At 34.6% G+C, this 19,273-nt stretch overlaps 2 protein-coding genes across 2 annotated transcripts; both read left to right on the top strand.

Annotated features, from left to right (window-relative positions):
- Positions 1-13,592: 13,592 nt before the first annotated feature.
- Positions 13,593-16,016, top strand: LOC131050716 (putative disease resistance protein At5g47280). The gene is made up of 3 exons (XM_059209427.1): positions 13,593-14,001; positions 14,112-14,497; positions 14,817-16,016. Exons 1-3 carry the CDS (start codon positions 13,639-13,641, stop codon positions 15,034-15,036), a joined length of 969 nt encoding a protein of 322 aa, XP_059065410.1. The 5' UTR covers positions 13,593-13,638; the 3' UTR covers positions 15,037-16,016.
- On the top strand, positions 15,194-16,021 carry LOC131074746 (probable disease resistance protein At4g33300). The gene has a single exon (XM_058011422.1). It carries the CDS (start codon positions 15,194-15,196, stop codon positions 16,019-16,021), a length of 828 nt encoding a protein of 275 aa, XP_057867405.1.
- Positions 16,022-19,273: the final 3,252 nt, after the last annotated feature.

Below are 19,273 nucleotides of genomic sequence, written 5' to 3'. Positions count from 1 at the left end.
TACATATATTAAGCCTAGCTCCTCCATCTATCAATACTCATTTTACTCAATGTTTATAGACGATGACTTTAATATGGAGAGGAGTGTTATGTGGATGGCTTAATGAGATATTATCATGCTCAGAAAAGGTGAGATTATGATGTCTTGTCATATGAGAGACCATGGCTTGGAATTTGTCAGCATCTAGATCTTGAGGTACATTTGTCTCCAATAGTGCTTGTTCCAATATGTCTTTGTGTTTTGGCGAAAGTTTTAGCAACTCTAGTATAGATATTTGAGCAGGAGTTTTGCGCAGTTGGCTGACTAAATCATATTGAATTTTGGGTACAGTGTTTGTTGTTGACATATGTCCCTTCAAGACATATTTTTGAGCTCTGGTTGTTACGTTGACAGATTCATGATTATGCTGGTCTCGGATTGTGATGACATTTACATGATTGTCTACAGCTGATATATGATTGATGGTGTTATTGTAAACGTTATTGATATGAACCCCACGGGTATCGTTTGAAGTTGAAGCTCCATCTTTGTTGTAGTTTGGAAGAGGATTCTTAAAGGCTCCATGGTCACTATTTGTCTTGAGACCATCCACTATTAAATCACCTCTATCAATCATGTCTTGAACGATGTTTTTCAATCTCATGCAATCATTTGTTTGATGACCTTTGTTGTGATGGAAATCACAAAAATACGAGTCATTCCACCAAGGTGGTTTGATTTGTGGTTCATAGTTGCTGATTGCGAGTAAGGAGATAATTTTGTTTGCTAGGAGTTCTCTGAATGCTCACTCTAGTGATTGACCTAGTGGTGTGTAGACGCGTTTTTAAAAATTGGTGGTGTTACCTTGTGAATTTTTATTAGGTCCTTGATTTGTGTAATTGTTTTGCACATTGTTGGTGTTATTGGTGTTGTTTGTATTGGGTTGACCTTGATTGGTATTCGATGCGTAAGTGTTAGTGTCGGGGTTAGCACCTTTGGGGTTCTTTGTAGCTTGAGGATTTCCTGATAATGCGAGCATGGGTTGTTTAGATTTTGGATCATGTGGTTCATTGCCTCCTTCATTTCCATTGTTTTTGTTTCTAGTCCAGAATCTGGATTTGTCTAAGCTGTTGTTGTTTTGGTTATTGTAATTTGATAAACCTGTTCCTTCTTTGAAGAGTTTGAGCATTCCTTTCTTGACACATGATTCCTCTACTTGAATGTTGTTTTCTATTAGTTTAGCAAAAGACGGTATGCATTGGAGCTTGAGCCTATAACTCATCTCACTATTCAAGTTATCGATGAAAATTTCCATTTTCTCCTGTTTAGGAATATCTCAAGGATATCGTGAAACCATACGACACCAACGTTGAAGGAATACCATGAATGTTAAATTGTTTTTCTATTTTGTATTATGGACATCTAACATGGTAATAGCATGTTGAATGTTATAGGAATACTAAGTTATGAATTTGTTGACTAGTTCATCAAATGACCTGACAGGTGGTGTGATTTTGGATAACCATTCCATTGTTTGTCCTCCCAAACTTCATGGGAATAACCTCATCAGATAGGCATCGTCATGAGCGAATTCAAGACTCATGGGGCAGAATTCTTGAACATGATCACAGGGATCACTTTTCCCATCGTACTTGTCAAATTTGGGAAGTTCTGAGTTCGAAGGAAAAGGAACCATGTTTAATCGTCTGTCAAACGGATAAGGACAAATTTTATTTAATGAGTACTGTACTGTTGTCCTGTGTTGCATGTCTTGCATTTGTCTTTGTAAAATTTGCATTTGCTGAGTAAGAGCAACCAAAGGTGCATTATTTTGTCGAGGGAAGAATTCTCCCCTTGCATTGGTTCTCAGTTGAAAAGGTGTGTTGAACGGTATGTTTTGCTCCGGGGTGTTTTGTTCAGGTATATTTAGTACTGGGATACTTTGTTGAGGTATGTTTGATTCAGAGTCACGAGTCTCTTCTTCTCATTATTGTTCTTGATATTCATAATGTCATGATCCTATTCCAAAAATGTTTGTGTCTAAATCTTCTAGAAGTTTAACTCCTTTACTTGTGAGCATGAGCAGATATTTTTCTTTGTCATTTTCCATGAGTCATTCTACAAGCTTTTGAAAGGAAGCGCTTTCCTGACATTCTCGAAGGATTTCATCAGTAATTTCAGGCTCCTCTTGATGTGGACCTTCAAAAGGATTAGACAACCTTCGATTCATGCTTGATTCTGGTGTTGTTTCGTTGAGAGAAAGTTACCGTAGGCATTTTATAAATATTCGGGGGTTGGGGGTGGTAGCCTTGGGAAGTTATAAGTGATGCACTCGTCAGGAAAGAATGTTGGATTGATCTTTCCCCCACGGTTTATGATTTGACTAAATGCAGATTTTTGACAATATGCCCTAGTTTTTAAAGGTTCCTTGTCAAATTCGTTAGATTTGTTTTGGATATAGAGTTGGACGTGTTGAAGAAATGTTCGATGAGATTTGAAGAGTTGACGATTGATGTATAAAAATTTATTTCTTTTGATAAATTTGGAAAAACTTGGTTGTTGTTTCTTCAACTTAGTGTTACGATAAATATTCTTTCTTCTGAGAATATGAGGATTAGTCATGCATAAGTCATTAATCGTTTCCTTTGAGTTGTTTTGGATTTAGTTTATCTTGTTTTGAAAACTCGAGTTTTACTTTGTCAAAGTGAAGGTTTAGATGCCCCCTCATGACAAAGTGTGCCAAATGATATGGATAAAGTTTCCCGATATGGAAACTTGATTTGACAACTTGAGGTTTTGAACAAGTTTGTTTGGGATAAAATCCATGAGAAAAGAACCTATTTGTCACTTGTGATGATGTTTCCTGATTTTGATAGGATAGATATGTTTATCGTGTAACTAGTTTTGGATGTTTGGACAACTTTTGTTTAACGAAAAATTTTCTCTAGAAATAGTTTTTAACACTCTGTTTTGATATTCTGTTTCGACGAAAAATGAAGCTGATGAAAGGAGGTTTCCAAAAATGTCTTCCAGATTTTCTAAATTTATCTTTGTTTTGCCCCCTCTTTTCTGGTTTTGATCACACGCTAAAGCAGAGACCCTATGCGCTACAAAAGTTTCTCAAAGCGCTAAGGAAAATACCTCACACACTAACCTGCCCCAGTCTACACGCTAACTATTTCTGATCGTAAATTTGGTTTCAAAGTGTCATGTGCTAATATGAGCCACTGATGCGCTAATTTTTGTACCTCACGCGCTAAAGTTTGACTTCCACACGCTAAGCTGATGCTTCAAAGCGCTAGGCTATTTTCCGGACGCGCTAACTGCTACTATTGTTTCAAAATTTTGATGAAGCGCTACTATGAATACTTGACGCGCTAAGTGTAAGACTTGATGTGCTAAGGTATGGTTGATACATGCTAAGATGTTGCTCTTACGCGCTAAACTGCCCTGGTTTGATTTTTTTCTGTGATTTTGGTGTTTTGCTTTAAGTTTTTAATGCTAATGGATGATTTTCTGAAGTAACAAATGCAAACATAGCACAAAATACATAACCATTTTTGCCTAATCTAAACAGTAAGTGTATATTCTACAAGGATGTGTTCAAATCCCCAATGTTTCAACAGGTTTGGTTACAATGAATACACTTCAAAAAGACTCTTTATTCAAGGGTCATAAGTAATACCATAGCCCACTAGTCTCGATACTCTGTCAGCTCAAACTGTAGTAGCCCTACTAGTTTGAACTCATTAGACTCATATTTTATTACTGGTTGTTTTTCAATGGATACATTACCATGACATATTATTCATATTTTTATGACATTATGCTTTATTTGGAGATGAGTTGTATAATTTATTTGCAGTATTTCAGTACTTGTGATTTATGGCATTTTATGTATTATTGCTATGCACTAACATTTTACTTTAATTATGCAATGTGGAATTATATGTTGTGTGTTTGCGAGTGTATTGGATGCAAGGGGACGATTTTCCTTCACTCATTTCGTTGAGACAGGGAACGTCGCGATTCTCCTTCATCGGTGTGTATGTCGTGTTTTCTATATATATATATATGCATGTGTGGTTTGGTGATGCAGGATATTACAGGTACAACTACTAGGTAGGTACGGGGTATCGTCTCCACCTGGCTTCACAGGTCTAAGCGTGCCTTATTTTTTTCGATGGAAGTGGAGGAGATAGTAGTTGATCCTATTTTACTCAGTTACATTCGTATGAGTGTCGTCAGTTAATCGTTTTGTCAGTTAGTTCGGTCTTCGTATTTTGTCATTTTATCTTTTATGGGTAATTGCTTGAGATTTGTTTAATTTGAGTGTTTTAGTGGATTTAATTAATTAATTAATTAAGTTTATGAACTTATCTTATTATTGTATTGTTTATGCATTGAGATTATAAATTTAGTTAATTAAAGAAATTATTAAATTAAGCTGCATGGTATTAAAAATATATTTTTATTTTAAAAATAAATTAGATTAATTGTATTCTAAAGTTATAATTAAATAGATGAATAAAAGGATTAATTGGAATTAAAGTATTGTTTTAATTCTTTATTTAGAAAATTAATTAATTGGAATTAAAAGTATTGTTTTAATTCTTTATTTAGAAAATTAATTAATTGGAATTAAAATATTGTATTAATTATTTATTTAGAAAATTATTTAATGTGCATGAGAAAAGTAATGAAAGAATAATGTTTTAAATTATTGCATGTGATAAATTTAGAAAATAGAATAAATAAATTACTATTATTCTAAATTTAGGTTTTTTTTGTGAAAAAGCTATTGAACCTAGAATTTTAGTTTAAATAGGGGTTAGGTCTTTATTTTAAAAACACAGACAGGAATACACAGGAACAGGTCAAGAATTTAGGTGATGAAAATTTATTGGAAGATATTGAAGGGATCAGGGCTCTTCTACAAAATTCTTCCAGGAAAGCTATACCAGGTTGGATGAATTCTTAGTTTTGTGTTTTATTAAAAATGTTTCTATTTTTCTCTGCTTGATGTGTGTGTAAAATAATTGCCAAATCCAAAACTCTCTTCTGGTGAATTCAAGTTTTTTTTGAAAACTCATGCCTGATGTGTATTTCTTGTTTGTGGAAAGAACGTAATTTTGTGAAAATTAGGAAAATTATTATAGAAAGTTTGCCAAGTTTTTATGGTGCATGGAAATTGCCCGATTTAGGAGAAAGGGTATTTACCTGAGAAATGGTTTTAATTACCTTAAGAAAATAAATTTAATTACACATTAAATTTATTTGGGTTAATTAAATTTGAAAAAAAAAAGAATTGAAATTTTGTTAAAATGGAATTATTGGAAAAATATTGTTTTTTGTTATTATTGTTAAAATTTTATTAAAATGAAATTATAAAAAAAAAATATTGTTTAATTATTTTCTTGTTTAAAAATATATAAAAAAATATATATATATATTAAATAATTAAAAAAAAAATAAAAAATAAAAAAAAACAAACAAACTGCATGGTAGCATCCGCTACCGGTGGTAGTACACAGTACTACCAACGGTAGCAGTGCTACCGGTGGTAGCCGCTACCTATGGTAGTAGTGCTACTGGACGGTAGCAGTGCTACCGGATGGTAGTACTAGCTACCGGCGATAGCGTAATCTACCGTGACAGGGCTTTTCGGTAATTGTAAAAGTGTTTTTTTTGTTAGTCTTTTTAAATTAAATTCTAAACCTTGTTCACTGTTTCGGGTTGCGGACCCAGGGGATTAAATAAATTAAAAATTATTATTATATGTATGTATATAAATAAATATATGTATATTCATATATGAGTTTATATATATATATTTAATAATAGATATGTTTCTTTTGGTAGTTATTATAATATTTTAAATGTTATTTTAAATATTATTTAATTACAGTTTGGAATGTTAATTTAAATAAATATGTTGAAAATACATTAGGAGAATTATTTGTATTTTAAATCTTTTTGGACAAATGACAAAGTGAATGTTTTTTTTTTTAAGTTGTAAATTCTTGTTATCTGGAAATTTGTAGATTGCATGTCATTCATGCTTTGACTATTTTTTTTAAGGAAAGATTGCCTGTAATAGGATCTTGCATATAATGTGTTCTCAGCCAAGTTTTATTGCAATTTTGATTAAATTGTCATTGTGTCCTATGATATTATTTCTCCTAGACCAGGTGTTGTTGTATAACCTATTTGATATGAGCCATTGTGTGTTTTTGTCCAAATGGTCATTCTTGGGTTGGTATTTGTGTATCCATCACCTGTGTTTGTCAGGATTGTTTATGGTTGCCTATTTCGCCTTAGAGTTCTTGTAGAGAGAAACATTTCCTGTTAGTGTCCTAAGAGAGAGAGTGGCTTTCGAGCGGGGGCCGTGCCCAAAGTGGATGACAGGATAACCCGTCGAAAGTTAGTTAAAAAGTGATAACCTAATAATTGATTAGGGGGTGGGTAGATTTAAATATTAATTAAGATAAATGTGCCTCGTTCATAGATGAGTGCTTGTACAGGGCTCATGATGTTACGAGAAGGCCCGGAATGGCAAACTTACCACCTTGTCTTCACGAAATGATTGGTAGGGTCCGCATGAGACTTAGTTGGAACTGGAGGCTCGGGAGAGGTTACCAGGAGAAACCCAAGTATGGGGGCCGGAACCTATGGAGGTTGTACCATGGTAACCATCAAGATATGCAATGACACTCTCTTCTTAGAGTCACTAGTGTTTTGTGAGTTGTGTTACATGGATGGTTGCAGAGTCTTGTAGTCCTTTTGTACTTGTCTTACTTTGCTTGCTTGAGGGTTTCTACTATCTCCTAGCACGGTGGGCTGGTTCTATTTCAGGATCACATGGTCGGGTGGTAGTGCCACTTCCCATCAGATGTTCTGGATTGTATCTTCAGGCGAGGAAAGGCTTCGCTGGTGTTCTTGGATCGTGGTTTATGTACCAGCTCTTGTTCGAGATCATTGTTCAGTTGAGACCTTGTGGTCATTGTATCAGACTTTTATGTAACCTTGAAATTGTATCCTTGTAACCGGTGGTATTATTGGAAGCCATGTATTTATGGATATTGTAATATTATTATGTCAGTGAAATGAATGTTATTGTTTTGATCTTATGTTTAAGTGGTTTATGAAAATTGGATGCATTGGAATACTTTTATTTCTTTATTATGAAATTTGGATGTATGTGTAGTTTTAAACTTAAGTGTTCAATTTATCTTATTAAATGGATTAACTATGGTGTTAATATAATCTATGAAATTAATTTTCGTTGGTTACCCTTAAGAAAACTTATGATAGACTTCCGCTGTGTTGTTAAATGTGCAATGATTTTAGTTAGTACACTTAGTCTTTAACAAAAAAAAAAAAAATTCACCCTTTAGTTGCCTAGTTGTGTTGTTTTCCTTTAGGGTTCCTGGCGGGGCATTATACAAACAGTCGTGTCACCCTTAGAGGGCGCCCTTTTTTTTGCCTTTTGCCAGAAATTAACTCAAAGTGAATTTCTTCACAATTGAGTAGTTATCTTGGGAGATATATGGTGAGCGATCTTGGGGGCGGATTCTTCCCCACCCTTGCACTATGATATTACAAATGTCTGGTTACTAACTCAGCTCAAAGTTTTTATTTCTAAGCTTCGTAATCAAGCTTCTTGTTCGGCCATCAGTGATAAACTCCCTAAGGAGGCTTCCCAACCTTTAGAACAAAGGCTTTACGTATCTCAAGGATACTGGGGGAAGGCTAATCGCTGCGCACAACCATTGAAAAGGACTTTCGTCACTTCCCACTTTTGATTATAGTGGGTTGGAACACTTGGCGTCAAAGTCATTTCCCACTTAGGTCATTCCCTTCACACTGGCCATAAATGGCTTTAAGAGTTTTTCAACCCCTCGGGAGGGCAGACCTGCTAAAGGATGTAAATGCTTTAAATGACTGAAAGCGTAAGAGTAGTCTATTTTTTTGATCACCCAGTAAAGGGGAGAGCATATACCTTCTACTTTTGAGATAAGACAATCAAGTTGTTCTTTTTATCCTTTCAATTCAGTGATTTTCTAAGATCTATATGGAGATGTTGCTCCACAAAAACATGGTGTTTATTTTAACCTTTCATGGCAATGATTTTCTGATCTATTTGAAAAGAAAGGGTCAACAAAGTAAATCCGATGTTTTGTCAACAAAATAAATCAATCCAAAGGGGAAGATCTTCCCTCTTTGTTTGTAAATGACTTTTGGACCTTGTTTGATTCTTTACTTTGCTAAAACTTTAAAATGAATCCTGTTATACACCAAAGGATGGTGAAATTCTTTTTAAGCCCTTTGATTTTTTAAAAATGAAAATTTGTGTTGTTCCTTTTAGAGCCCAAAATGAGAAATTCTCTCCTAGAAAAGCAAGAAAAATTTCTTTGTTGTTCTTTTTATTTGCCCAAAATAAAAGTGAGTTTAATTTTATTTAAACAAGAAAAGAAAGAAATTTGAATTTTTACCTAACTTAGAAAAGTTAGTAAAAAATTTAAATTAATTCTAGCCTAAATAGCATAGATTCAGAACCTACAATAAAATGTTAGTAACCTGCAGAAAACCAGTCAATTAGTTAGCAAAAAGGTGAGTTTTGTGGACTTCCACAAGTCTAAATTTTAATTTCTGTTACAAATTAGTCTTCTATTTTCTGTTTGTGATGCGCTACAGAATAGACTGTAAGCACTACAAGATGAGTGAGATGCGTTGCTCTATTTCCCGGATGCGTTGTTCTGTATTTTTGATGCGCTATTCTATGTTTCAGAGGCGTTGCTCTATGTTTCATTCGCATCGAGACCTATAGGAAAAGGTTAATAAACATGATGCACTAAGATGATGACCGCACGCGCTATAGTATGAACCCCACGCGCTAAACAGAGTACATGATGCACTATAATGTTACTGAGATGCGCTACAGAATATTCTCCATGCGTTGATTCCTGTTTCCCACATAACTACAAAAGTGGTTACATTCAAAAACTAATTTGATATATGGGGTCGAGCCCCATAGTGGGCGCCAGAAATGTATGCGGGAAAAGTGGGTCAATAGAACTTAAAATGTGAAAAATGAAGCCCAGAGACACTTGTCCACACACCCATAGGACTTCTTGGTGCAAGCTATGGAGTCACAAAGGATGACTCAGCTTCCCAAGGTTAGTTCTATGGTTCTCTATCTCACAAGGTCCCTCAAACCAATTTCTCTACTGTCAGATCATTGAGCAAAGTGGTTTAGGAATGACAAATGCAAGAATGAGGGATGTTTTGATTGATTTTAATATGAAAATGCAACCTATCTATGCATGATCCTATAAATGAGATGAACTAGATTATAAGATGACAAGATTAGTAGTAATACTATCCTAACATGATATACTAGTTATATGATTAAGCTATTGATGAAAGAAGCAATCTAAAATGATTATTAGATTAATTCTTATTTGCAAAGAGAGACTAAATGTGTTAAAAATTGAGCATAAATGTGATACTAAGAGCTTGCATATATGAAAATGGAGGAATGAGAGCTCTATTTATAGCAAAAATAGGGAAATGGATGGCCAGGATTGAAAGAGATAATCAAGGGTTGAGTTTGAAAGTTGCTCAATCCATGTTCACAATTTTTACCAATGAAATGGTGACAATTGGCAACATAGGATTGGTTGAGAGGAGATGTAAGAAGCATTAAATGCTTGAGAAGACCTCATGGTTACCTTAGGGGGTAAGGGTTAAGGTTAGATTAGGGTTATCCAATGTATAAATCTTTTACCCAAAGGATAAACTCTTGTGCAAGGGATTAAGGAATAACCATGGTCAAAGCATTAAAGGCTTGATGAGACCCTTGGGTTACATGGAGGTTGAGTGTAGAGAAATATTTTAATCATGTTGGAGGGTTGAGTTTACCATTAATGGTTTGGAAGACTTTCAAAGTTAAGGTGTTGAAGCCTTTAATGGTTTTCAAAGACTTTGAGGGTTTGAGAAGTGACTTCCCCTTGCTTAGGGATGTGACAATATTTAGGAGATGGATTAGGCTAATTTAGAAGTGATTAGAAGGGTCTAGAAGGGGGTTAGGAATAGGATTTAGGAGGCAAGTGGGAGATGTAGGATTTTGCAAGTGGATGGAGAGATAATAGGATTTAATTGAGATAAAGTTAATTTATTTCAATTTGGTTGCAATTTGGGAAATTGAATAAATTCAATTTAGGGTAAACTAATTAATTAAATTTGAATTTAATTAAAAGTGGATAGAAGGAATTTAATTGAATAAAATGATTTATTCCATTAAATGGTAAAAGAGGTCTAGTGAATTTAATTTAAATAAATTGAGCAATTTACTTAATTTAAATAGAGGAATGTGAGTGATTCAATTAAATTGGATTTAATTAAATAGAGAAATGAACATAAAATATTCATTTAGGAATATGTTCATTTTTATATGTCTACAAGATGAAGTTTTGTTGTAGATATAGTCTTGTAAAGATCATAGATTCAATCTTGCAACAAAAGTTGAGATGTTTAAATTAAATTAAAAATTAAATGTCGAATAAATATATCACTTTTACAACTAGGGGAGAGGGACCAGTAGTTGGGAGGGCTAACTTCATCATCATGTAGCTGTCACATGGAATATCATAAATCCTTCATCATTTTTTGAAATGTAAAATGGACACTTAACTATCTACAACTAAGGTTTGAAGGCGTGACTCATCATGCAACTCATCAAAATAACAGATCTAGTGTGAGGTGTCCAAAAAATGACTTTTTAGATATTTGACCAAAACTTAATCTAAAAATCCCTATTAGTTGAATAAAAAACTCATTTGTAATTAGTATAAAATTGTATTTTTATTTAAAATATAACTATATACAACTTAAATGGGCCAAATACCTATTAGCAATCATAAATGTGTGGTATCTCTAACTTTTATATCCAACACCAAAAGACCAATTGTTGAACATTGAAACCTTCAAAGAATCCCTCACATTTCATGGAAAAAAATAGGGTATTTATTGTGTTCACCTTTTCTATATATATCATAAGACAAATTATTAATATGAAGTACTCCAATGCATATACATTGCTACCCCAATTATTTTACACATAAGAATAATATTTTTTCACTATGATAATAGTACTTATTTAAGTGAGCACGTTATTTTATTAAATGAGCATCTTATTTTATAAATGACACACTTATAGTGGATAGCTATGATATTTTATTTAAAACAAAAAAATATTTATTTCACTTGATAATAAATGTATTTATGCCTCTTTTTTATAGGGGAAAGGATCCATTTGTTGAGCACCCTAACTTCACGCTTCTCAAAAGCCTACGTGGAAATTTCAAATCACTTCCCAAAGTTTTTACAACAACTTACTTGACAAGTCCCCTACTTATAACGAAGGTTTCAGCACCATATCATCAAATATGATGCCACATCAACATGCTTTTTCCCAAGGTATCCAAAACAACCCCAAAAAAGGTGAGACCAATAGTCGTGCATAAGAGGCCTCATACTTGTGCAGCTAATGTGGTATTATATGATTGGTTGCTTAAATTTACAACTAGGGGTACATTTCACTCAATTATGGATATTAAAGTCACAACTATTGGTGCAATGTTGTAAAAAAAAATGGACATTAAATCAACAACTATGGGTATTAAATCGACAACTACTATCATAACAATTGGAACACGCTCAACTATCGGGTCCTCTCCCTTAACATTTATAGGTTTCTTGTGTTCAAGTATTGGTCCATTTTGACCAACATTTGGTAATTTTTTTATTTACATGTGGATTATTTATTTACAATATATAATATAAATATGTGGCAAGACCCAATATTATAAGCACAAGTAAGTGTATAACGATTGGACCCTATACAACGAGGGGAAGAGCACCATTCATGTTCCAATGACCGTTCACTCCTTGCACACCCAACCCCCCCAATTGCGAACTTTAAAAGAACCAAAAAATAAATAACTAAAAGCTCATTAATAAATTAGACATGTATCAATAGCCATTCATTTTTTAGCTTTCTTGGACCACAATTGGCCCATTTGTGCACTTTTTATTAATACCAATAGTAAACAATTACTGGGGCATTTGTGCATAATTATTGACAATTTTTAGTGCACAGTTATTAGGACATCTTTAAATAGGCATCAGGTGACACTTTGAAAAGAGTACTTTTAACCCTTGTGTGCATAATGCATCCCACAACATACATCATTACTACCCAAAAGTCAAAACAATAACTATAAACCCAAAAAAATCATCCAAATTCTATCTACCATTTAGAATCAAAATTAGCTTCCCCTACCAACTTTGATATTAGAGAAAATTCAAATTTCATCATTGTTCTTCAAACACATGTAATTTAGGTGATTCTAGAACTTTTGCACGTGTGGAGCTTAGACATTACAAGTTAGCATATAACCCATTTCCAGGGCGGCCTTTCCTATTCTCTTCGGGTTAATTTGAACACATGTAATTTAGGTGATTCTAGAACTTTTGCACGTGTGGAGCTTAGACATTACAAGTTAGCATATAACCCATTTCCAGGGCGGCCTTTCCTATTCTCTTCGGGTTAATTTCACCGTTTCTTGTTGTCGCAAGATTCCGTCAGTGGCTTCCATTGACTTTATTCGTACAATGAGCTTATAATGATGAAGTCTTCTTGCTATCCGCGGGGAAAGTGATTGCAATTCCAAAATGGGAGAGATCGTTATGACTGTTCTCGCTGAATTTGCATTGGCAGAGGGCTTCAAAGCCACCAAGAAAGGAATTTCTTTCATTATTGGAGTCAATTCTGCTTGCAATAAACTCAAGGCAACTCTGAATGGCTTGAAGCTGGTCGTCGACAAGATCTGCGAGTCGGGTTTGGAGTCGACTTCGGAATGGCAGAGTAATGTCGAAGTCTTTCGGGGGAAGCATGCTGATGGGCTTCTACTGGTAGAGGAATGCAAGAAAACCAGCAATCGCAAGCTCCATGAAAAATTCAAGTATGCAATGAAGACTGGGGAACTGAATAAGTATCTTGCGATTTCATTGAGACAAACATTCAGCCTAGCTTTACATTGAGTATAATGATATTGCCCGACATTTCCAGAAAGCTAACAAAGTTGAGCGAGGATGTGAAGAATATTGCCGCCAAGATGGAGATAAACACCAGAATTGAAAATCCTAGGTCCAATGTAGAGCAGAACGAAGGGAGACACCGCGTCCCGAATATGCCGAACTACTTCGTGGGTTTTGATGGGTCGGTAGAGGAGTTGAAGGAGCTTGTGCTGGACACCAATGTGAGTGCTGATGGGATTACAGGACTGAGCGGAATGGGAAAGTCCACACTAGCAACCGCCCTTTGCCATCTAAACAAAATCAAAGGTAAGAACAGCTTGTTTCTGTAGCCCATTCATATTATATAAATCTAGCAATTGTTGTTTTTGAATTCTGTATTAGGTTAACTTTGCTCTGTTTCCATGGTTTTGGGTACTCTGTCTTTGTAACTTTTACTAGAACAGAAATATTGGGTACTGTTAAAAGGAGAAAAATGAATCTTTCTAAACTTTCTTGTGATTTTCAGAACACTTTCAAAGAGTGATTTACATCACTGTTTCGAAAAATCCGAATATCATGGATATGCTAGAGAACATATGGGAAGACATTGTTGGTGGGTCAAAACCTAGTTTTGGGAACTTGGACCAGGCACATAATCAATTACAAGTTAAAATAAATGGAATAAGTCAACCAATACTGGTAGTATTGGATGATGTTTGTTCTAGGTCCAACCTTCAAAGATTGTTATTTCAAGGCGAACACTATAAGACTTTAGTAACCACAAGAGATGAAAACATTATCCGTAAACAGAACAACGTGCGCCTTTTCCCGTTACAATCCTTGCAAGAGGACCATGCCATGTCACTTTTCTGTTACCATGCCTTTGGCGAGCCTACAATTCCAGCTACAGCTACACATTATGAAGAACTGGTCAAACAGGTAGCCTGCTGCTCGCCAAACCTAGCTTCTTTTTGTGCTTTATTTATATCCAGCGTTATATTCAATGGTATTCCTGTCTGAATGCTAAATTTAGTTGTATTAATGTGCAGGTACAGGCACAGTGTGATGGTTTGCTACTTGCTCTTCAAGTAATTGGTAGCTCTTTGCGGGACGAGCCTCCCCCAGTTTGGAAATCGGCTAAGAATAAGCTTTCAAGAGGGGCAACTATAGGTGAATTTCATAAAGAGGAACTTTTTGAACGCCTGAAAACAACAATTATAGATGTTCTGGAAGAGAATGTAAAGCAGTGCTTCATGGACCTTGCTGTTTTCCCCCAAGGACGAACCTTTTGTGTAGACGTATTGCTCGACATATGGGTGTATGTACGCGGAATGGATTGGATGGATGCCTTTGTGATTTTAATTGAATTAATAGCTCGCAGTCTGTTGGAGTTGAAGAGGGATCCCAGTCTGTCGGAGTTGAAAAGGGATCCGTGGTAAGGAACATTTCTACTTTTCATATCCTCGTTATGTTTCTTGGAGCATTGCAGTCTGTTGTGATTAAAATTGAATTCCCTTGATGGAAGAGTGTTTGAGAAGATATTTTGGAAAGAATAGTTCAGCTTGAGCCTATATAAGTCTGATACTTCTCCCATGATTTAGGCATAGTTTTAGGACTTGTTAGTTTAACTTTAAATTTACTAATTTGCAAAGAAACTCCACACAGTTCTTCATTTGGGAAAATCAAGTTTTCTTTTTAAACCACATACTTTATGATATTTCTTACAAACACATTTTGGTAACATCTGATACCAGGGGCCCAGGGATCACTCAGGAGTGCGCAAATGGATTGTTATTTTCCCAACATAACGTAATCAGAGATTTGGCCTTGTATTTGGTGGAAAAGGACAAATTAAGTGATTGTAGTAGGTTGTGTATGCCTGAAAAGAGTGATTGCATTCCGTCAAATTGGCAAACAGTTCAGGCATCTAAAGCTCAGATTGTTTCCGTTCATACAGGTGACAATTACGGCTAGAATTTTAGATTATATTATGTATGCCTTTGATTTTCCTTCCAGATCCGAAAAATTGATTATTTGTGATTTCAGTTACTGTTAAAATATTGGTTGAAGGGATCTCTGAATAATTAATTGCAGCATTGATTTCGATTATTGTTGGGCATATATAGGCACAATGGATGAAAAACAATGGGCACAAATGAGGTTCCCTGAGGCAGAAGCTTTAATTTTGTATTTCACTGCAAGCAGATATTGTATTCCAACTTTTGTCCACACAATGAAGAAACTGAAGGTTCTTATAGTCCATAATTACAGTGCACGAAGAGCCACACTCAGTCGACTGGATGTTTTTAATGCACTTTCTCAGCTTAAAACACTTCAACTTGAAAAGTTGACAGTGTCTCCTCTGTATGACTACTTCAGTTTTCTGGAGAGTCTGCAGAAGCTATCTCTGAGTTTATGCGAGGGCCTTGGTGACATGAGTGAATTAGGTAGGGATGAATTTTTCAATTTTCCGAGGCTTTCAGAAATCAATGTAGATCACTGCAGTGATTTGGAGAAGTTGCCAAAAGGTTTATGTTTTTCGAATTCCATGAAAAAAATTTCAGTGACAAACTGCCACGGGCTTGCAAAGTTCCCTGATGAGTTGGGGAATCTTGGCATGCTCGAGGTGCTAAGATTGTGTGCATGTGCAGATTTGACAGAACTGCCAGCTTCTGTCCGTAGTCTCCGAAAACTAGAATTTCTTGACATCTCACTGTGCGGGCGTTTGGAGCGGTTTCCAGAAGGATTTCATGAGCTATCAAGTTTGAAGAAGCTGGACATGAGGGAGTGCTGTAGATTGAAACCGGTTTCCAAAACACTAGGCAAACTCCCATCTCTAAAACATGTGATTTGCGATAAGAAGAACGAGCACCAGTTGATATGTGAAGCCAACTCCACGAGTAACTTCACTGTTGAAGCTGTTGAACAGGCATTCAGTTTGGATTGGCTTTACTGTTGACCAAATTACAATTTTCTTCAACCACAGTTTATGATGCAGAGCATCACTGGTAATGGGTTCTACTTTTGGAATTGACAGTACGTGAGATGTCAAATGGACATTAGATGGGGCAGTGTCTATTTTCAAAACTTTATTTTTACCAGGGTTGGTTGGTGCTAGGACAGGAACAGATATTTAATTTGTTTTGAGAGGTGATTCAACCTATTTTGGGTAAAAAGGGAGAGGGCAGCAGATATAAAAGAGATTGTTATGAAATTTTTTGGGGAGAAGACTAGACTATAGAATCATAGTTTTGATGTCTGAAAAGGAGTCTTTGGCATTGCAAGAAGATGTAATTTTCAGTTCTTTGAAAAATATTAGAGTTTTGTCTTATTTTGAATAAGTGAATTTTTCAGATCATTTATTTGATCATATCGAAAAATATGGAGTGATGTATGTTTATTAATTCAATAAAATGTTATGATTTTAAGTTCTAAATGTGTTTTTTTTTAAATAATGTGCTTGGTTGCAAGGATTGACTGCCTTTCATTGGATACCTAGTCCTATCCTGCATCGCTATATTTATATGTTAAGTTAATGAAACAATAGACAAGTGTTTGCAAGTATCTACTATGTTGTCTGAATTGAATTTCCAATTATTCTGTTGGTCTCAGAATACAGGTTCACTGTAATACAGCAATATGAATAACCTGTTTTTTAACAACCTTGAATTCTGGGCTTCAATACACAATATATGTGAACTGTTATTTTTTTCAATTATTTATCTATGCAAATTTAACCATGAAAGCATTACGCATTAAGGATTTAAACAATCGAGTATGAAACAATTGGGTTTTTGAAAGATTTCGAGTATTTGCTAAAATTTTGCCCAACATTATTGTTAAATATAAAGAAATGACCAAAATCATTCCTGCCAACTGGAGACAACTTGTGAATCACGAGGCATATTGCTTCCGAAATTGTGAATCGAAAAGACCAAAATACTTTGTGGGTTCTGCAAATATTTCAGAATTCAATCAATGAAGCTGAGCAGCAGCAGAAGTGGAGGTTCTCAGTTCCAAATATGACAAGCTACTCGGTTTCTATAATAGAGTTGAGTGAGTTTGTGGTAGAATTCCATGTCAATGTGGTTCTACTTATATACATGAATTGAATGGGAAAATACACTCCAGAATCAGTCCTTTCCACCACGACCAACTTTAAGGTAACAGCAGCTTTGCCCTAAAATCTGTACCAGGTTTAGTTTACCTTATTCTATGATTGTGGTTCTCTGGCTATTTTAACCAGTATTTTTTTAGCAGAGTTTGTTATTATTTCTATTTTACGGCGGAAAAAGGAATCTTTCTGATTCTCATGATTTACAGAGTAACTACTGGTCTTAAGAATGTTAGGAGGCATTGATGTATAATGGTCAAATTAATCACTTGTAAATGTTCATCGTATTTGGTTTCATGGTAAAGTATATGTTGTAGGTATCTAAACAGTGGTGAGAAAGGATCTTTTTGGTAAGAGAATGTAGGGGAAGGGGTCTAGTTATTCATCATGTTTCAATAACTGTTTATTGGATTTCATTGATTAAAAGTCAATTAAACAATCATTTAGTGGGCAAGTAGCCACCTACTAATATACTCATAATTAAAAAAAAACATTAGTAATTAGAACAATTGTGCAATTTTATTTGTACCAATTATAAGAATTGTGCAACTTTATTTGTATCTACATTGACTCGAAATGACCACTTTTTGATCTTTGTGCGCATAACAAATCTCACTGTGTTTGTCATAACTACCCATAAGTCAAAACAATAGAATAACTTCTCATTTTTTTTGTTTCCAGCCGCTGGCCAAGTGACTCTTGCAGGGTCATCTTGTATCCCCCGGCCTTTTTTTGTGAATATGTACTTTAATATTTCTAATTAAAAGAGTAGGCCTATTCATCAAAACAATAGTTGTAAGCATTTAAGTCACATATGAAGAAAACCAGAAAGAATAAAATCATCAAAATCCAATGTAAGGTTTAGGAGCTTAGGGTATGTGAAGTTAGCTATTACGACTACTGGTACCCTTCCCTATGCTATTCTTAGCATAAAATTGTGTGCAAAGATATGTGATTCAAAAGGGATCAAAATAATAAGTAAATGAACCCAAAATCACAAAACAATGGAACATTTAAGATTGGGCTAAAAGAGGTCAAACAAGCATATGATTTAATGAAATCAAGCTATATTAAACCTCTCATTGCATGATTGCTTGGATGTGTGGTCACCCAATAATATGGTAGCATAATGACACTCCAATGGAAAATGGGTGAGATATATAAAAAATGGTAAAGGGTTGGATATATAAGATTGGGGGTAAGATTGAATGGATGGTTGAGATGGTGATGGGAGGGGTTGACTTTACTTAATCAAAGATTATGTGTGGGCACATGTTTAGTGGGGTGGGTTAAGAGGAGATCAAGATTAGGAGAGGAGACAAGTGGAAGGGTTGGAGGATGTGACATGTGAAGAGGGTAATTTATTTATTTAATTATTTGGAAGAAGGGGACTATAGTTCCAAGTAAAAATTACAGGTAATAATTTAGGGGAAGAACACCAATAGCTGACATAGTTCCAATAACTGCCATGTTATTGTCATAGTGAACCCCCAAAAAATACAAATATTTTTGTCAATACATAATTAAAAAAAAAACAATAAATATTTAATTGAACACCAATACATGTTCACAACTAAATGTGTAGTTGACCACAAAAAGGTAAAAAAAAAAAACTACTGATACATTTCCAATTTCAATACAAATCAACTTGCACAAAATATAATGATTATTTATTAATTTAAAAACTTTATATTTACATTTACCACTCTATGCAAATTGCTTAAAATTACACATGTAATCAAATTACATTTACATATGCACAGTTATTGGTGCATTACATGACATAAAATCAATCAAATATTGACTTCATAGACACTCATGTGTACATTCTCCCAAACATCACTTCACAGTTTCATACATTAAATAGATTTGCATTTGGTACTTGCATTTGCACCAACTGGTTTAAGGCTCCCCTGTAACCAAGAATTTGCATAAAAATAATTTAAAAAATCAAAGTTCATTCAGGCCAACAAAGAAAACAGAAGAAATGAAGAACTGCATATTTAATTTGAGATGATCGATTGTTTCCCACAAAAATTCAAATTTGAAAATTAGCTACCACAAATGAATGCATTCATATTCCACATTCAAATTATT

Source organism: Cryptomeria japonica, chromosome 7, assembly GCF_030272615.1.
Source record: "Cryptomeria japonica chromosome 7, Sugi_1.0, whole genome shotgun sequence".
NCBI lineage: Eukaryota > Viridiplantae > Streptophyta > Pinopsida > Cupressales > Cupressaceae > Cryptomeria > Cryptomeria japonica.
Note: the sequence above shows the minus strand (reverse complement) of the source record. Positions and strands in the feature narration are given on the sequence as shown.

Bases quoted from the DNA above. Each gene is read 5' to 3' on its own strand.
- LOC131050716 (XM_059209427.1), top strand. From the start codon at position 13,639: ATGGATATGCTAGAGAACATATGGGAAGACATTGTTGGTGGGTCAAAA. The intron at 14,002-14,111 runs GTAGCCTGCTGC...ATTAATGTGCAG, and splicing joins ATGAAGAACTGGTCAAACAG to GTACAGGCACAGTGTGATGG. The intron at 14,498-14,816 runs GTAAGGAACATT...ATCTGATACCAG, and splicing joins GAGTTGAAAAGGGATCCGTG to GGGCCCAGGGATCACTCAGG.
- LOC131074746 (XM_058011422.1), top strand. From the start codon at position 15,194: ATGGATGAAAAACAATGGGCACAAATGAGGTTCCCTGAGGCAGAAGCT.